Raw genomic sequence first — 17,263 nt, 5'->3', positions numbered from 1 at the left:
AAGCAAGTTAGGAAACCTGAGTTTTTCTAAGTGGAAGAAAAGGAAGGTATGGAAGCTTCCTGTAGCTTGCCAGGCAGAGGCGGAGGCAGTCTGGGGATACTCCTTCAGCGTCTGACACTCAGTGGAGGCCTTTAGTATCATACTGAAGTGGTCATCAGAAACCTCAGTTGGAATTGTGACTAGCTGATGTCATGAACAGAAAAACATCTCACTTGGTGTTCCACAGTGTTTTAGACATATCATGAGAATATCACACCCCATTTGTCACTTTGCTGTCTCTCCAATCAAAGACAATGGACACAAGAGCCACAATTCTCAGCAGGTTTCCAGCTCAACTGTCAACTGGTGACTAAGGATCTGGTCCCAGTTAACCATGAGGAAGTACACGAGTACCTTTCAGGTGGGTGCTGTTTTGGAGGAAGTCATACCACTGGTTTCCTTCTGTGTTAGGGGGTGACACAAGGTCGTCATCTTCATCTTTCAAATACTACAAGTAAGAGTGGACCATTGCAATTATGACATAGTTTTTATTTATCTTTAAAGAGCTTTTAAAGTATTTATTTTATTAAATCTCAAAGATCTTTAACATTCTGTGTGACAGAATGGGAAGAAGGCACATGACACTTTGTTAGGCATACCAAATAGGAAAGTTACCCTAAGGAGAGGCACTTAAGCAAGTATTTTAGTTTTACCTAAGATAAGACACTTTTAAAGATACAGATTGCATTTTTACTTGAAAAAGTAACTGGAGAAAAAACTGTAATTATTCATCTTGGATATTAGGAAGATGTTTTCTGGAAAATACAATAAGCCTGTCATTCTAAGCCCAAGATATTTCATGCCAATATAACATTTAAACTTCCAGCTAGGTGTGATGGCCCAGAGTTATGATTCCCAGCAGGAGGACTGCAGGCAGGTTCAAGCTTTGTGAGATTTCTCAATAAACAAACTTTAAGGCAAGAAACTGCACCTGACCCTTCTATGTTTGACAGTTTCACAGAGTTCTCTGAGTAGGCTAGTGACTAACAAAGTACTTTCTGGACAGACCTACAAAAAGATATTAACACCTGGGAAATAGATCTATGATCTCACAGAACCAGTCTTAGCCAAAAAAAAACCAAAACAAAATAAAAAAAACATCAGATTTTACAAAGCCACACATGGATAAAAGATTATCCTCCATGTAAGAAAAATGGACAGATTTAGGGTTCAAGCAATGGAGAGTTCACTGACAGAATCTCAGAGTCTACACTAAAACTAACCTCTGAGAAGTCACCATCACACTGCTGTCCCTTCTAGGAAAGAGCGTGTATGAGTCCAGATATCCTTGAACTGTATTAACCAAATCAGCATATCAAAGCAGAGACTGAACACAGAGGGGAACAGTGGACCTAAACTTCGTTCTACTAGCTGGACAGCAAAGAGACTTGCTAGCATATAAAGGAATGCCAGGTCACTGAAATTTTCCATTAAAACATAGTGACAAGTGGATTATTTTTAACTACTGAATGAATAACTACTTTTTTTTTTTTACACTAACAATAGTATCCACATGTGACAGTTAACACTTGACTTAAAGTGTTTGGGGTTCTCAATAATTGTTTAGAATATAAAAGGGTTCAAGACTCAAATAGTTAAGTAACATGCATCTTTGGTCATCTTACTAAAAAGGCAGACCTGCCTAAATTTTCATAAACTTTGGATAATATAGATTAATACTAAGTTTTTAAAATTTTTAATTGAAGTAATGATATCATTTCACTCCTTTCCCTTTTCTCCCACCGATCCCTCCTATGCCCCTTTTCTCTAGCCCTACCTATGCACCCCCAACTCCCTTTCAAATTAATATTCAGTTTAAAAGTTAGTTCTTAAAATCAAAAACTTTAACCTAATGTCCATACCTGACCGACTCTTTCAACATTGAAGTATTTTCCTTTCCGATTATAAAGGTCTGGAGCCTGCAGGATAAATACAGGTTAGTTGTAAAGTTAGCTTAAATCTTAAATTTAAACAAAATAAGGAAGCTGTTGTTGCAGCTACTCAAACAATGTGAGACATACACAAAGAGAAGCAGATGGAGTTTTCTAAGTAAGTACAGCCACTGATTAGTTCAGCAGTTTTTTTTTTTTTTAAAGTAATTGCCAAGGTCTTCAACTAAATTATTTAAATGTAATTACCTTTTACCACTACTGAGGGTTAACAAAATTATTTTCAGAACTATAGGAATACAAATCTCTTACCTCATTGAAATGTTCAGTGAGGAATTCAGCAACAAATGTGATATCCTTCTGAGTCATCTACAACCAAATGAGACAAGGAAAACAAATCAGACCAAGAGAGCTTCCCAATCAGACTCCTGTCTATAGAAGACACAGTTCTGACGGGAGGGCTTGTAAAGCTCGCAGGCTCTAGTCTCACCCTAAAGCCCCTAGCCAGCCACAGCTACTCATCACAATCCTGACAACTAAAAACTACAGTCTACCTAGCTTTGACTTAGGTGCTAGTCTTTGAAGGAAAATAAACAAGCATTTAAGACTTAAGGAAGTTTAAGTACAGACTAAAAGGATGCTTTATCACAAGTCACAGAACTTTATGACAGACAGATATTATAGGTAGCCATAATAATGTGGTGTCAGAATTTAAAAGATATAAAACACAAAAACCTCTTTAAAAAAGTAACAAAAAAGACCAGCTAGTAACTGTACAACAGTACTGTAAGACCAGCAATGCTGAGCTCAACCGGAAACACCTGGCACAGGAGAGAAACAGCAGGTGTCATCAGTTATCCACGGACACTGCCTCCATCTGAGACTCCACATCTACAAAGTCCAGGCACTTCAGAATCCCTTACGTAAGATGGCAGGGTACATAACCTAAGCACAGCCTCCTGCACATGTACATTATATAAACCGAACAGAATGTAACTGTTGTGTACGCATCCTTGTTTACAGTGCTCTGTAGGGAGAGGTGAGAGAAAGTAGCCTCCACCTGCTCAGAGCTCACTGTCTCTAGAGTGTGCTGATGTGGACATGCAGGGGCATGCTGCCCACGCTCCTATCACTACCTTGTTCAGCTCAGGAAGCACGTGGTCCTCTGTCATTCTCAGCATTGCTGGAAAAAAAAAGGTTTTAAAACATTATCTGTAAAGGTCACTAGAAATAATTTTTATTACAGATACTTTTCAAAGGTTAAATGTGCTTTACTGGACTAAACCTCTCATTTTGAAGAGTTTCTTTTCACCAAGAAAAACATTTTTCTCCCCCCAAAATTAAATGGTAAAGACTTTAAATCTGATTTATATTATCATTCAACTTACCTACATACAGCCACCGAAAAAATGCCTTGAAGTTTTTCATACTACTATCTATAACTCTAAAAAGGTAAAAAAATAAATGAGAAAAAAGATTATCATGTGCAGTTCATATGTCACTGCTCAACTATCATGACAAATAAAACACCTTACTGTCGTATCTTTTCCTGTCCAGATGACATTTAAGCATCTGGAAAAGCTGATTTTACAAATCAAACACATCCCTAAAAATATTTTTTTAAAAATCAAAGTGGTTCTTAAGAAAACAAAGAAAGAAAGAGGCTGGTAACTTAGATTGTAACTGGGTCAAACGCCTTGCTACAAGCTGTACAACAGTCTTTCTTCAGTAATCAGAAGTAAATCAGAAAAATAGTTTTTAACATTATCTCAGTTAAAAAATAATAGTATTGGCCAGTAAAAAAATTATTAGCTCCAAAATGAAATCTTCATTACAAAATTGTATAATGTCACCACCTCCAACATCAATAGACATGCTAAGCTTATTTTTGATTCTGACAATAAATCTCTAAAAAAATGAACTTCTCTGGGCATTGCATACATGTACCTCCAAATTTAGTACTGTAAATCTTCACCTTAAAGAAACTGCTTCTGAACTCCTTAAGCTTACATCTGTGAGGTAATTACCCAAGCAAGTGACACTGGGACCTTTCCTGCCTGGCTTTCCAACCCTCACACAGAACTATGGTGCACATCAGCTCTGCAAAGTAAATTAGCATCAGTGATGGTTAGTGCTAACCATCAACTAGACACAACACAGAAGCACTAGCAAGAGTTTAAGGAGGGAGTCTCTACAGGCTCAAACAGGCTGTGGGCTTGTCTGTGGGGGACTGCCTTGATTGTGTTAAGTAACGTGGGAAGACATAGCCCACTATGGGCAGCACCATTCTCTGGGTTTGAGTCCTGGACCTTAAAGGAGTGAAAGATGAATAGAAAGCACTTGTGCATTCATTTCTCTCTATTCCTGAATTTGAATGTGATGTAAGTAGCTATTTTAAGTTCCTGTTGCCTTGACTTCTCTGTTACATTGAACTGTGACATAAGTCTTTCTCCCTCATCTGCTTTTTAAAAAGTCAGATTTTATGACAACAGGAATTAAACTAATATCTTACTTTTTTTCTCTATAAAGACATCTGATAGAAGAAAACATTTCTCACAAGTTACCAAGTGATGTAACAAAAACTTTTGCAGCAACAATGAAAACAAGAAGTTTCTTTATGCCTTTTCTATTCACCCCAAGCAATCAACCTAACATCAAAATGCTCATTGCCTTGGTTTCTCCATCTGTAAGCCAGTAAAACAGTGCTCCAATTTACTTACTTGAAAAAAACAAAAAAACAAAAAAACCAAGTAGTTTAACTGCCTTCAATTTGTACTGAGAGTCAACAACAGATAACTTAGTATTTTATATGTGATCTCAGCCAATGTGGTGAAACACATAATACTTCATGGGAAGAAAAGCAATGGCATCTCTTGTCCCATTTGCCTTGTGAGCATCAGTGTTGGCAGCCTCTATCTTCTAATCTCACATTAAAGGGACAGTGGGTAGGAGGGCTAGAGGGCTATAAACTCACAAAAAGAAAAAATGAAAACAAATTCAAAACACTAAGGACTGGTGAGAGCAGGGGTCAGCAGCAAAGGTCAAGTGCAGACAGGGCACAGAGTTGGGGTCAGCAAAGCCCAGGGAAACCACAAGCAGGAGTAAGAACGTAGAGACAAGACAACTAACGAATCCCATCCTCAACTGCACTCAGTGCATGAGGCATTCTTGCAATGCTGCAAACCTAAGTCCTGCATCTCTGGTATGAAGGAAAGGAACCATATTCTTAGAAAAGACATGCAAATGTCTTCTAAGGGAAAGACACAAAATACACATAATACACTCTCAAGTGTTTTCAAAGAATAAGTGCTAGGTAGGATATAAGAAATGTAGTAAAATAATTAAAGATGGATAAATTAAAGAAAAAAAGCCTTATCTGGTAGAGTCTGCCCTTGCCTAACTACAATCTATTCTCAACATTAACAGTAAAGGATCCTTAAAAAAACAAGTATTATACTGTGGCTCCCAATTGCCCAAAGGCCTCTACTACACCCAAAGAAAAGCTCTAAGCCTTCTACAGTGCTTCTGGGTTTTACATAAACAGCCCATCCTCCCTTGTTCCTCTCAATTTGATCCTCTTCAACTACACTGCCTCTTGAAGTTATTTGACCATATCAAAGATGTTCCAAATGCCAACAGGACTCCCTCCCACCCTTCCTACCTACCCCTAACTTCATCTTTTCCGTAAGGCCTCTCTTGACTGCATTTGTCCTTCATCCTGAAGGGACTAGTTAAAGGAGCCCTCTTCCACACCAGCTGTGAGTGTTTCAGTGAGAATGGTTCCCACAGGTTCACGTTTGAATACTTGGTTCCCACTTGGTGGTATATCTGGGAAGAATTAAATGGTATGGCCTTGGTGGGGTTTGCCACTGGGTCAGGCTTTGAGGTTTCAAAAGACTCCTGCCATTCTTAACATGCTTTCTGCTTCCTGCTTTCAGATCAAGATGTGTGTGCTCTCAGCTATTCCTGCCTTCATTCCCCCATCACAGACTTAGCCCTCTGGAACCAGAAGCCCAATTAAACTCTTTCTTTCTTAAGTGGCTTTGGTCATGGTGTTTTATCATACAAACAGAAAAATCAATAAAAACATCAGGATACCCACACCCAAGGATGTGTAGTGTTTGCATATAAGTGATCATCTCTAGACAAGTTACAAGGTCTATTATAGTGTAAACAATTGCTGTGGAAATAGCTAGCAGCCCTTCTTTATTATTCAGGGAATAATGGCAAAACTCTGTACTTATATGATAAAATACAATGTCCTTTCCTAAATATTTGACTTGCAGTTGGTTGGGTATGTATGTACGGAATCCATGTATAAAAGGAGACTTTTGCATTATCCCACCTCACACTCTTTGCCTGGCATTTCTCATTTCTACATATAACTACTGACCCATATTTACTTCAATTACCCATTGGTTTATTGTCTGTCTCACCACATTATAATCAAAGCTTCACTATAATCAAAAAAGAGCAGAGACTTTTATCAGTTGGATCAATGTTATATACTCAGTTTCTAGTTCTTCAAAACACAGACTAAGAATTGAGAGTGAAGGACACTCATAACCATAGTACTTGGGAGACAGAGGCAGTTACATCTCAAGGTCAAGGCCAATCCAGGATATATATCATAAGACCCTATCTTAAAAAAAAAAAAAAAAGCAAAACCAAAACATGTGAAAGTGTTCAATGTGACATCTGAATGTGTGCCAGTACTGAACAATTAAGCCAAGAAATATTTCCAAAAAATAAACTGCAAAGTTAAAAATTATGAGGAAAAACTTTAGGAAAAACTGAGGAAAAAAAAAAAAGAAAAATCTATCAAGTCCACTATCTATCCAAATATAGATTTCTAGAAGAAAACTTCAGTTAATAAGGGAAAAAGAGAAATAACTAGAATAAGTTATCAGGATTAAAGCTAGGGCTTTCTGTTGTTTGTTTTTGGGTTTTTGAGACAGGTTTTCTTTGTGTAGCCCTGGATGTCCTGGAATTTGATCTGTAGAACAGACTGGCCTTAAACTCTACCTGTCAAGTTCTAGGATTAAAGGCATTTGGCATCACCACTCAATTTTAGGGTGTCTGTCAAGTTCTAAGATTAAAGTTTTGATAGCTCTTTTAATATCAGATCACAAACAGAACGACCCACATCTAGAAGTGCTACTGTGAAACTTCAAGATGTCAAGGACTAAGACTAATGTTTGTAAGAAGTGAAATAAAAAAAATAGACTTCGGCTGGAGAGATGGCTCAGCAGTTAAGAGCACTGACTGCTCTCCCAGAGGTCCTGAGTTCAATTCCCAGCAACCACATGGTGGCTCACAACCATCTGTAATGGGATCCGATGCTCTCTTCTGATGTGTCTGAAGACAACTACAGTGTATTCACATACAATAAAATAAATAAATCTTTAAAAAAAAAATACACTTCAAAGCCATTAGAAAGCAAACTGTCTACCAGCAATAAAAAAAAAAACAAAACTCTTAAATGTAATGGAGCAATGCTTTGAAAGTTCTAGGAGCAATTATTTCTATCCTAAGTCCCACCAAACCCATCAATTTTATATGAGGGTAAGAAAGAGTTGGGGAAGTTTACCTTCAACATCTACTTTCCAAGTTACTTTAGGATATGCTATCCTGAAAGCCATGGTCTAATGCAGGAAAGCAAGACAGACAGTGTCTTTGCAAACAGCTGGACAGGAAAGCAAGCACAAAGCACAGAAGAAGCAGGTGCAGGGTGAAGGGACAACCTGTGGGGCAAAGGAATGCTAGGACGGACAGGGCAGCACCATTCAAAACAGAAGCTAGGAAGGGTGTGCAAGGAAACAAGAGAGTCTACCGGGGCAGGAGGGTGGTGGTGACAGGGACAGAACACTGTGATTGCTGCATTTGGAAGTATGAAAGCTTCAGGCCAGCCTGGGAACACAACACAACACCACAACATAATGAAATAACACGAGGCCAATAGTGTTCAGGAAAATCAAGACAAAAAATAAATAGCTGGGCAGTGGTGGTACACGCCTTTGATCCCAGCACTTGGGAGGCAGAGGCAGGTGGATTTCTGAGTTCAAGGCCAGCCTGGTTTACAGAGTGAGTTCCAGGACAGCAAAGGCTACACAGAGAAACCCTGTCTCGAAAAAAACAATAAACAAACAAACAAAACAAAACAAAATAAAACTGGTAGGTTCAAGAAATAAAATAAGCTTTCAGGAAAATAAAGTAAAGGAAGTAAACAGAAAGAGACATGGGAGTAAGAACAATGACAAAGATGGAGAGACCAGAAAATAAAAGTTTTTGTTAAATGATCTCTGTGCTATTGACATATTCTGATTAAAAATTTTCTTAAGAGAATCAAGTTCTTATTTAAGTAAAAAGTAAATATTCACATATCCACACTCCTGGTTAGCACATTACTTACTGGAGAAGTTCGTTTGCTTTGAGGATGAAAGAACCCACAGCAGTAATAGCCTCTAAAGAAAAACAGACAAAAAGGGTCACTTGTTGAGTAAGTGAACTGTATCTAGTGTAGTCTATGAGGAATTCAATTAATACCTTCAATGCCTGTAGCATCCAATCCTAGAGGTTCATATTTTTGTTTCCACGAAGCCATTCCTTTAAGTTCACTCAAATGATATAGTAAAGACTCAGAGCCACTAGCAAAAGAGCAGAGATAAATACCATTACTATCACCAAGGTAGAAGTCAATAATCACTTGTTGATTTCAGAAAGATAAAAAAAAAATCTTAATAGTCTTTCCAAAGATAAGAATTATTTACCCAAACTATTTCTAAGAACTAGAAGAACCATTTGTCCATCATGACAACTGAGATGAAAACACAAGACCACCAGATTAGACTCTCTATCATGATCAGACTATGTGCGCTGCTTGTACTGAGTGGCACCTCTAGTCCTAATCGTGGCCCTTTACCATACGGACATGTGTTCAACAATAGACACTTCTGTTTATAGGACAGGCTCTTACTATGTAGCCCTGACTGGCCTAGAACTATGCAAACCAGGCTGGCCTCCAGCTCATAGAAATCCACCTGCTTCTATGTCCTGAGTGCTGGGAATAAAGACATATCACACTAGCCTGTCTTCACAAATAATTTTAAGCTCTGACTTCATGTCCGACACTTGATGCTGGGGACAAAGTGGAAAATAATGGTAAGGTCCTTGAGGCATTTAGTGTAATAAGGGAGTTAGTTACAACCAGTCATACAGTGCATCTTCCTAAACTACCCTAAGGACCTTGAGGGAAATGCACAGGTGAAATGGAAGACTCTGATCTACTTCAGGAACTGCTGAAGAGGCTTCTCTGAAGGAGCAAAGAGCTGAAGAACTCAAGTAAAGATGAGAGTGTTCCAAGAAGAAAGGAAGGTTATATAAGTTCTTGGGTGGAGCTGGGGATGTAACTCAATAGTAGTTTGTTTACCCAACATGCCCAAGACTCTAGATTCCATTCCCAGCATCATTACTAAAATGAACAAACAAATCAAAGATATTTATTTAAAAAAAAAAAAAAAAGGGTGGGGGGAGAAAAAAAAAGCCTTGAGTGGAAGATACAATATCAGGCTAGGGAAACCAGAAGGTACCTAGCACGGGTAAAGCAGAAGCAGATGTGCTAAAGGCCTTGAAAAGGTTTTGTTTTTAAGAACAAAGCAAAGGTACTGCAAGTTTTTAAGTAACATTACATTCAGTGGGGAAAGTGAAGAAAACAGACACAGTGCAGTATGGAATAAACCGAAGCAGAAGGTATTCAGGGAGCTCAGGGGACTGTGGGTATTTCTAGAAACCCAGCATAAGAGTTGTCAAAATACAAACCAAACAATCAGCAGCCACTTACAAACTGCTTCACTCAAGCTGCTACGTACAGAAACAGCAAGAGACCTGGAAAACCCAGGAGCAAGCCTTGGCCTAATACTGAAGAACACTGGGCCAGCCACATAACTAACTCTTGTGTGAAACGAAGATGACAAGAACAAACTGCCAAGATATTAAATGAAAAAATATGTAAAATATTAGAAGCTATGTGGCTTATTTTATAGTTAAATAAGAAAACAGCCCAAATGCTCAAAAAATCCAGCCTGGTTAAACAGAGTTACAAAACTATTTTCACAAAAAAAAAAAAAAAAGTCAGTACTGACTTCAATCTTGGGCATGCCAAGTTCCCTAAAATGCCAATGCAAATAGCTAGAAAAGACTTGAAAAGACAATGTCAAACAGCAGAGAGAAAGAAGAGAAATATGACCAATGCCATGTATGTATGAATGCAGTATCAAAAAAAAAAAAAAAAAATTCTACATCACTTCCATACCTCTGTAAGTGACTTATAACCAGTTTTTGTATACTGGAATATGATGACTCTATAGACTGGCCAAGCTTTTTTAAGCCCTAATTAAGAGAAGAAAATACATTTAGCATGTAACTATGATACTATATGTCATTCCCCAAAAAGAAAACTATATTAAAAATGTGTTCTCAGCCATTTAAACATATAGATTTTAACAGCACCTTCACTGTTAACTGGTTCATCAGGAGAGTCTGAAGTTCAGCACTACAACAAAAAAGAAGATATTAGTAATCTCTCCATTCAAACTCTGAATGTGCCACTTAAATCCTAAATTTCAAAGTTCAAACAGGATTTTGGAACAAAATAAACATGAAGAAATAGCACCAGTCAAATGAGGATTGTGTTTATCCATAAAGAGACAGAAATGTCACAGTAAAATCCAGAAATGAATGAACTATACACTTCTAAACATCAAGAAGGGAATACTAATTATTACTCTGGGTAGTTATTTACCCAAGGTGCCAGAAGAAAAAGATTATCTTGGCTACATAAAAGTTCTGGAACTTTTATACATCCAATATACATATGCATATACATACTTATATATTCATACAAAATGATCACCTGTATATAAAAAATTCATATAAAATCCCAAAAACTCACATGCTGTTTTTTGGGGGAAGAGGTCTTGAACTGGAATTTTATATTTTATCTTTATAAAAGAAATAACTACCTTTGAAATAATTACTGTCAAGAAAAGATAGGGGGACTGGAAAGATGGCTCAGTGGTTAAGAGCTCTGGCTGCTCTTCCAAAGGTCCTGAGTTCAAATCCCAGCAACTACATAGTGGCTCACAACCATCTCATAACAAGATCTGACGCCCTTTCTGGAGTGTCTGAAGATAGCTACAGTATACTTGTATACTTACATATAATAAATAAATAAATCTAAAAAAAAAAAAGAAAAAGAAATGATAGGAAAAGAAAGTCAAATTGAGATCACCTATGTGCACTCACCTGGCTTTCCCCCACAACAGTAAGTGCATGAACTCATCCTGCACTGATGTGGTTGTAGTTTTTTCCTAGACAAAATTTTTAAAAATACATATTTTATATTCATAAATGTAATATACTCATATTTATAAACACATTTATTATTATATTTATATTATAATAAACATAAGCATATTTATTCAAAATTATAGGGACATAATTTTAGTACAGCTCCACCCAGCTGTACCATGGGGGAAACAAAGAATCTGCCACAGTTTGGATGTGGTTTGTCCCCAGGGTCTCTCTGCTGAAGGCATGTACTTAGTGTGATGACACTGACATGGCAGACTCTTAAAGAAGTAGCTAGGATGCAAGGAGGCGAGTCAGTGGGAAGAAATGAAGCAGACCCTCTGTGGATGCTGGTTAGCTCTTCCAAGAGTGACTGTTAGGAAGAGAATACCCAACCACACCGCCTGGCTTCCTGTGTCAGTGTGACCCTATTAAACCCACTCTTGCCAAGATGCCACCTGGCATGAACTCTCCTCAACAGACAGAAAACAAATAATGCTACATAACCCTCAACTGTCAGAATCTAAAACTAAGAGTTAAAAAAAATTCCTTCTTGATAAATTACTGTTACTGTAACAGAAAACTGACTAATATATTCTTTTGGCACCCCGCCCCCAAAAACTAAAGTTGTACTAAACCATCTAAAATGACGATCTTAGCATTTTGCAAACCAAACTAATTTTTTCTTTTAACATTTTATTTTCAAGTATCTGTGTGTGAGTGTGTACGTGCACACACATGAATATAGGTATACAGGTATCCACAAAGGCTAAAGGCATCAAATCCCTCTAAAGCTGTAATTATAGTTGGATGTGAGCCAACCAATTCAAAGTTTTGCCTCCACAAAGGCAGCAAATGCTCTTAACTACTCAGGCATCTCTCTGGCCTGCCACCTTTTCTTTGAGACAGGGTGTTACTCTGCAGCCCACACTCACCTTGAACTCGTGGCAAACTGTCTGTCTTGTCTCTTTCATGGTTGGGATTACAGAGTGAGCCATTATGCCAGGTTCTGACCCTCATATATCTCATAAGGTAAGTACAGACAGAATGCACTCAATACTCCACAGGGAAGTTCTACATTACCTGTACAAACTTAGTGAGACGGGAGTCCATCTGCATCAGAATTTCTTCCCATGCTTCACACATACAAGTCAGTGACAAATTTATATACTATTAACAAAAAGAAAATTACAGTTAAAAATACCAAGGCAACACACTATTGCATTCTTCTCTGGCAGAATTTACTTTCAATTAATCTTCTAACTCAATAAAGCTATAGGAAAAAAGAAAAAAATGACTAAGCTTTGGTAATAATTAAGAAACTAAATTATCCAGTGATTCTTACAAATTTACAATAACACATTCCCAAGCTTGTATCTGGGAAAATAAGTGCTTTTTTTATATTTTATACACACTGTCACAATGCTGCTTTGTTTAGGTACTCAACTGTCAGAAAGGATCTATAAGAAAAAACAACCCTCTAAAATCTTTAACATCAAGCAAAATAAAGACTGTAGTAAAGTGAACAAAAGATCAGTACTTCTTTGTAGGTGCTCAATCAGGAAAAAGAGCCTGGCCTGTGCCTTGTTCTAACAGAGCACAGCAAAAATAGCAAAGCTGAGCTCAAGGCCTCCAAGTCTTTGCACTTAGACCCACGCAGTAGACAATCCTGTAGCCATCAACATGTGAATGAGCATGGAGGGTGGGCGGGCTGGAGAGAGGATGAGGGATGGGAGCAGAGACATAGCCAGTCCAGCCTTGGAACACATATCTGCTTGCATGACGAGTTTCTTTAAGGTGAGCTACTCCAGGCACAGATCAACAGAAACTTCTGGATCAGCCTAGCCCAAACTGTTCAAGTACAGAACCAAGAACTAACTTAGGATGGATTTATTATGAAAAAAAGCTGTTATTTAGAGATTCTCTTTTCTTTAAAGATTTACTTATTCATTTTATATATTTGAGTACATGGTCACTATCTTCAGACACACCACAAGAGTATATCGGATCTCAATATAAATGGTTGTGAGCCACCATGTGGTTGCTGGGAATTTGAATTCAGGACCTTTGGAAGAGCAGTTCTCTTAAACGCTGAGCCATCTTTCCAGCCCATGAAGATACTTTTTGCGCAATAATTTTTCTACAAAGAAATTTTAAGTTACATTCTCATTATGAATAGTTTAGGAGATTTACAGGATTTTTTTTTTTTTGAGGCAATTAACAGGGCTGGACAGGGGATTGTAACACAGAGCAGGTTATGGATGTATACCTGTAAGAGAGCTGAAATGTGAGTAAACTTCCTGGCCATCCGAGTTACTTCAGGTAAGAAGGAATACAGCAGATTGGTTTCAAGCTACAAAACAAAACAATAAATAAAATGACTCACAGGAGCATTTACTTCTTTTGAAGACAAATTATTGATATCCAGCTCAAAAACAAGCCCTTAGCTTAAAGAGTCTTTATCTAAATACATGCCAAAAACCTTAGAGCTCAGCCCCGAGAGTTTGGAAACCAGTAGGCAATTACCTCAGGATTTCCAACTAGCGCACAATTCTGAGTCATCCCTCCCTTCCTTATAGCTACAGATGCAATAACCTACAGCACCATTATTGCAACATTTAAACGGGATGGATTAACACATGACTATCAGTAGTATGAGTCATATTTCAACGAGACTGTCATTATACATTTCATCTGGCCTTGGTACAAATCTATAATCACAGTATTTGGAAGATGCAGGCAGGAGAAGGAGGAGGAAGAGGAGGAGGAGGAGGAGAGGGAAAAGGATGCAAGGTCATCTTCAGCTATGTGCAATGAGTTGGAGGCAAGCCTATATTTCATGAGACCTAACTCAAAACTACAACTAAAATAAAAAAATAAAAGAATTTTTTTTTTTTCCGAGACAGGGTTTCTCTGTGTAGCCCCGGTTGTCCTGGAACTCACTCTATAGACCAGGCTGGCCTTGAACTCAGAAATCCACCAGCCTCTGCCTCCCAAGTGTGGGGATTAAAGGCATGCACCACCACTGCCCAGCAACAAAAATCAAATTTATCAAAAACCTCACAAAAAAAAGAAAATCACTTTACTAGAGCTCAGATGCAAACTTGTTAATCAACAGTTTCTCAGTCTTACAAAAAAGAACAAATGCAAACGGCCATAGTCTCGGGCTCTTTGATGTTCTGAATAGACTGTGCAAATACCACACCACACATTCTTTTGGCCCTCCTTCTGACATACTTAAGTTAAACACTGGGACAGCTCAGAAGAAATACTTGGGAAGATTTCCTAACAAAGCAAAGCTATAATATAAATATAAAAGCCCAGGCAGTATCCTAGTCTATAACACAAGCCACAGTTTAAAAAAGATTTTTCCCTATTCTGAGTGATCATTTAATCCATGTGGCAATGTACTGAGAACACAGACAAGAACCAGAAAACCTAGCATGACTTTCCAATTCTGTGATGACACTAAATGAGCTCTACAGTTCCTCTTGTGCCCAAAGTCTTATCTACAAATTAGGCACAGTACTATCTATCCATTATATTTCTATGTTTGAAGTACTTGTCACATTAACTGACCAGTAAATATAAGCTCTCATTACTGAGACAAAGTTCTAAAAACAAAACAAAACAAAACAAACCTCGGTATAAAGCTAAGCTGGTCAAATAACCAATTACTAAGGCCATAACAGACTATCAAAACAGTCTTTTTTTTTTTTTTAAGATTTGTTTATTATTATATATAAGTACACTGTAGCTATCTTCAGACACACCAGAAAGGGCAACAGATCTTGTTATGAGATGGTTGTGAGCCACCATGTGGTTGCTGGGATTTGAACTCAGGACCTTTGGAAGAGCAGTCAATGCTCTTAACCACTGAGCCATCTCTCCAGCCTATCAAAACAGTCTTAACTATGAAAACTAAATTGTAGTGGGCAAGAAATATCCACTATAATAACATTCAATATACAAGATTTAGAAATCCCAAAGAGACTTTCTTGTTTTACTTATTACACTCAGTGATATGAGTAATTAAAACCCATAAGGGGCAGGGTACAGCTCAATAGCAGAGAGCATGCTAGCATCAAGGGGAAGCTCTATAAATCATGCACCTGACATCAGTTATAATACTCACCTGAAAATATGAAACTTCTGATTCGCCACCACTGGAAACCTCTGTGACCACTGATAATGACTTCAAATCACTTGATAAACACAGAGCAATACAAGTACCAGCAATCTGCAAAACAGTTATCACCATGTTAGATATATTTGCTATTACGGACGGGCTGTATCTGCTTATAACAATGGAAGCAAAAATTTACAAAGAACTTTAAAAAGTAGAATGCACAACCCAGATTCCTGACTTACCCATGGAGTGGTCCAAGAACACACCAATACCCTAATGTCTGTCCTACTCCCATGAAGGGACCCACACCAAATACTGACGAACCATATATATATTCCATAGAATCTAAGATATTCTCTCCCTTCATAAGTGACAGAGTTACAGCACTGGAAGACTTGAGCTTAGGACTGCTTTCACATGCCAATCACCCACTTCAACTCTTGCCCACAGCAGGCTTAAAAACCAGTGAATCTTAATCAAATGGCCCATGCCAATCATTCTGTAAAAGGAAAAAAACTTGACTAGTTCCACCAATAGCTCCTGACTGCTGCAAACACAGTAACACTAAATTTCTATATTACTAAAATTAACCTCTGAACATTGCAATATGAACTTGTGAAAAACACCACCAACACAAACTCAACTTTTCTCATCTTGTTCTGTAACTAACCAGCTACTATTTTCTAATAGAAACAGAAAAAATTAAAAAAGAACTTACCCCTGTTACTCGGGCAATTTTGAACATCCCATAAGCATAAAGCTCAATAAATCCAGAGCTTCCTCCAAGGACAAGGATATTCAACCTAATTGAGAACAATGCAACAAACTGAGGTCCAACAGCAGTAGAGTGGGCTACATTCTTAAACCAAGGCAGGACTGTTAATCTACGCTTACAGCTATACTGCAGCAAGTCCCTTACTAATAGGACCTATTACAGCTTTTTATTTTCCCCCAAAAGCATAACAGACCTCTAAGAGCCTAAAAAAATTCTGTTTACAACAAATTATATGGCATGAACTGTATTTATGTACAATCAGTAACAAAAGGATCCTTTTACTAGCTAACACATAATACCATCAGTTCTGTCATGAAGTGATAAAACTACATCAAATAGGTTTTAATAATTTAGAAATTTTAAATTATATCTAGAAACTCTAGTATATCTATCCTCTTAAAATACACTATAATATTACTAAAATTTAGAAAAATCAATGGTCACACAGACAACCCTGCCATCTGTACACTGTTCAGAGATTTCAATGCCAACAGTGAAGTATCATGATGAAGAATCAACTATTCAGTTTTGAAAACTGCCTCAGATACAAAATATTAACTTCAAGAAATCAAATACGATATCTGTAGAATTTACCTGACATCTCCCAAGAGCTTAATAATTTCTTCAGAATTTTCTTCACTAAAATAAAAACATAAATTGGGTCATTCTTAAGTATTAACTTTCAAATAATAAAAGACCACCTTGGAGAGCAGACCTTGGGCGCAAGCTCCGCAGCCAGTCCCACAACACCCAGAGGAATCTCTACTCCCAGGCACTCTGACACACCCAGGATCAGAGGTGAGCAGGAACCAACATCTGTCCCAACACTGGGAGTAATTGGGTCCAGCGGGACCAGGCACACAGCCCAGTGACTCCAGTTCCTTCCGGTCTGCCTGGGCTGGCGTCCAGAGCAGCCCTTGGGCGCAAGCTCCACAGCCAGTCCCACAACATCCAGAGGAAGCTCCACTCCCAGGCGCTATGACACACCCAGGATCTCTAGAGACCTTGGGCTCATGCTCTGCAGCCAGTCCCACAACACCCAGAGGAAGCTCCACTCCCAGGTGCTCTGACACACCTAGGATC

The 17,263-nt window shown here is 38.1% G+C and overlaps 1 protein-coding gene across 1 annotated transcript in view; it reads right to left on the bottom strand.

The window, feature by feature from the left end:
- Nucleotides 1-17,263, bottom strand: part of Anapc4 (anaphase promoting complex subunit 4) — a 32,991-nt gene that overhangs the window by 8,000 nt on the left and 7,728 nt on the right. The window contains exons 6-20 of the mRNA XM_031391069.1: nt 16,775-16,819; nt 16,124-16,208; nt 15,412-15,516; nt 13,546-13,629; nt 12,360-12,446; nt 11,232-11,296; nt 10,437-10,479; nt 10,240-10,316; nt 8,475-8,575; nt 8,341-8,392; nt 3,317-3,372; nt 3,065-3,111; nt 2,241-2,297; nt 1,902-1,958; nt 394-487 (exon numbers count right to left, since the gene is read on the bottom strand). Of these exons, the coding sequence (XP_031246929.1) occupies nt 394-487; nt 1,902-1,958; nt 2,241-2,297; nt 3,065-3,111; nt 3,317-3,372; nt 8,341-8,392; nt 8,475-8,575; nt 10,240-10,316; nt 10,437-10,479; nt 11,232-11,296; nt 12,360-12,446; nt 13,546-13,629; nt 15,412-15,516; nt 16,124-16,208; nt 16,775-16,819 (1,055 nt within the window). The remainder of the gene's footprint in view (nt 1-393; nt 488-1,901; nt 1,959-2,240; nt 2,298-3,064; nt 3,112-3,316; nt 3,373-8,340; nt 8,393-8,474; nt 8,576-10,239; nt 10,317-10,436; nt 10,480-11,231; nt 11,297-12,359; nt 12,447-13,545; nt 13,630-15,411; nt 15,517-16,123; nt 16,209-16,774; nt 16,820-17,263) is intronic.

This window comes from Mastomys coucha, unplaced genomic scaffold, assembly GCF_008632895.1.
Source record: "Mastomys coucha isolate ucsf_1 unplaced genomic scaffold, UCSF_Mcou_1 pScaffold22, whole genome shotgun sequence".
Classification (NCBI taxonomy): domain Eukaryota; kingdom Metazoa; phylum Chordata; class Mammalia; order Rodentia; family Muridae; genus Mastomys; species Mastomys coucha.
Note: the sequence above shows the minus strand (reverse complement) of the source record. Positions and strands in the feature narration are given on the sequence as shown.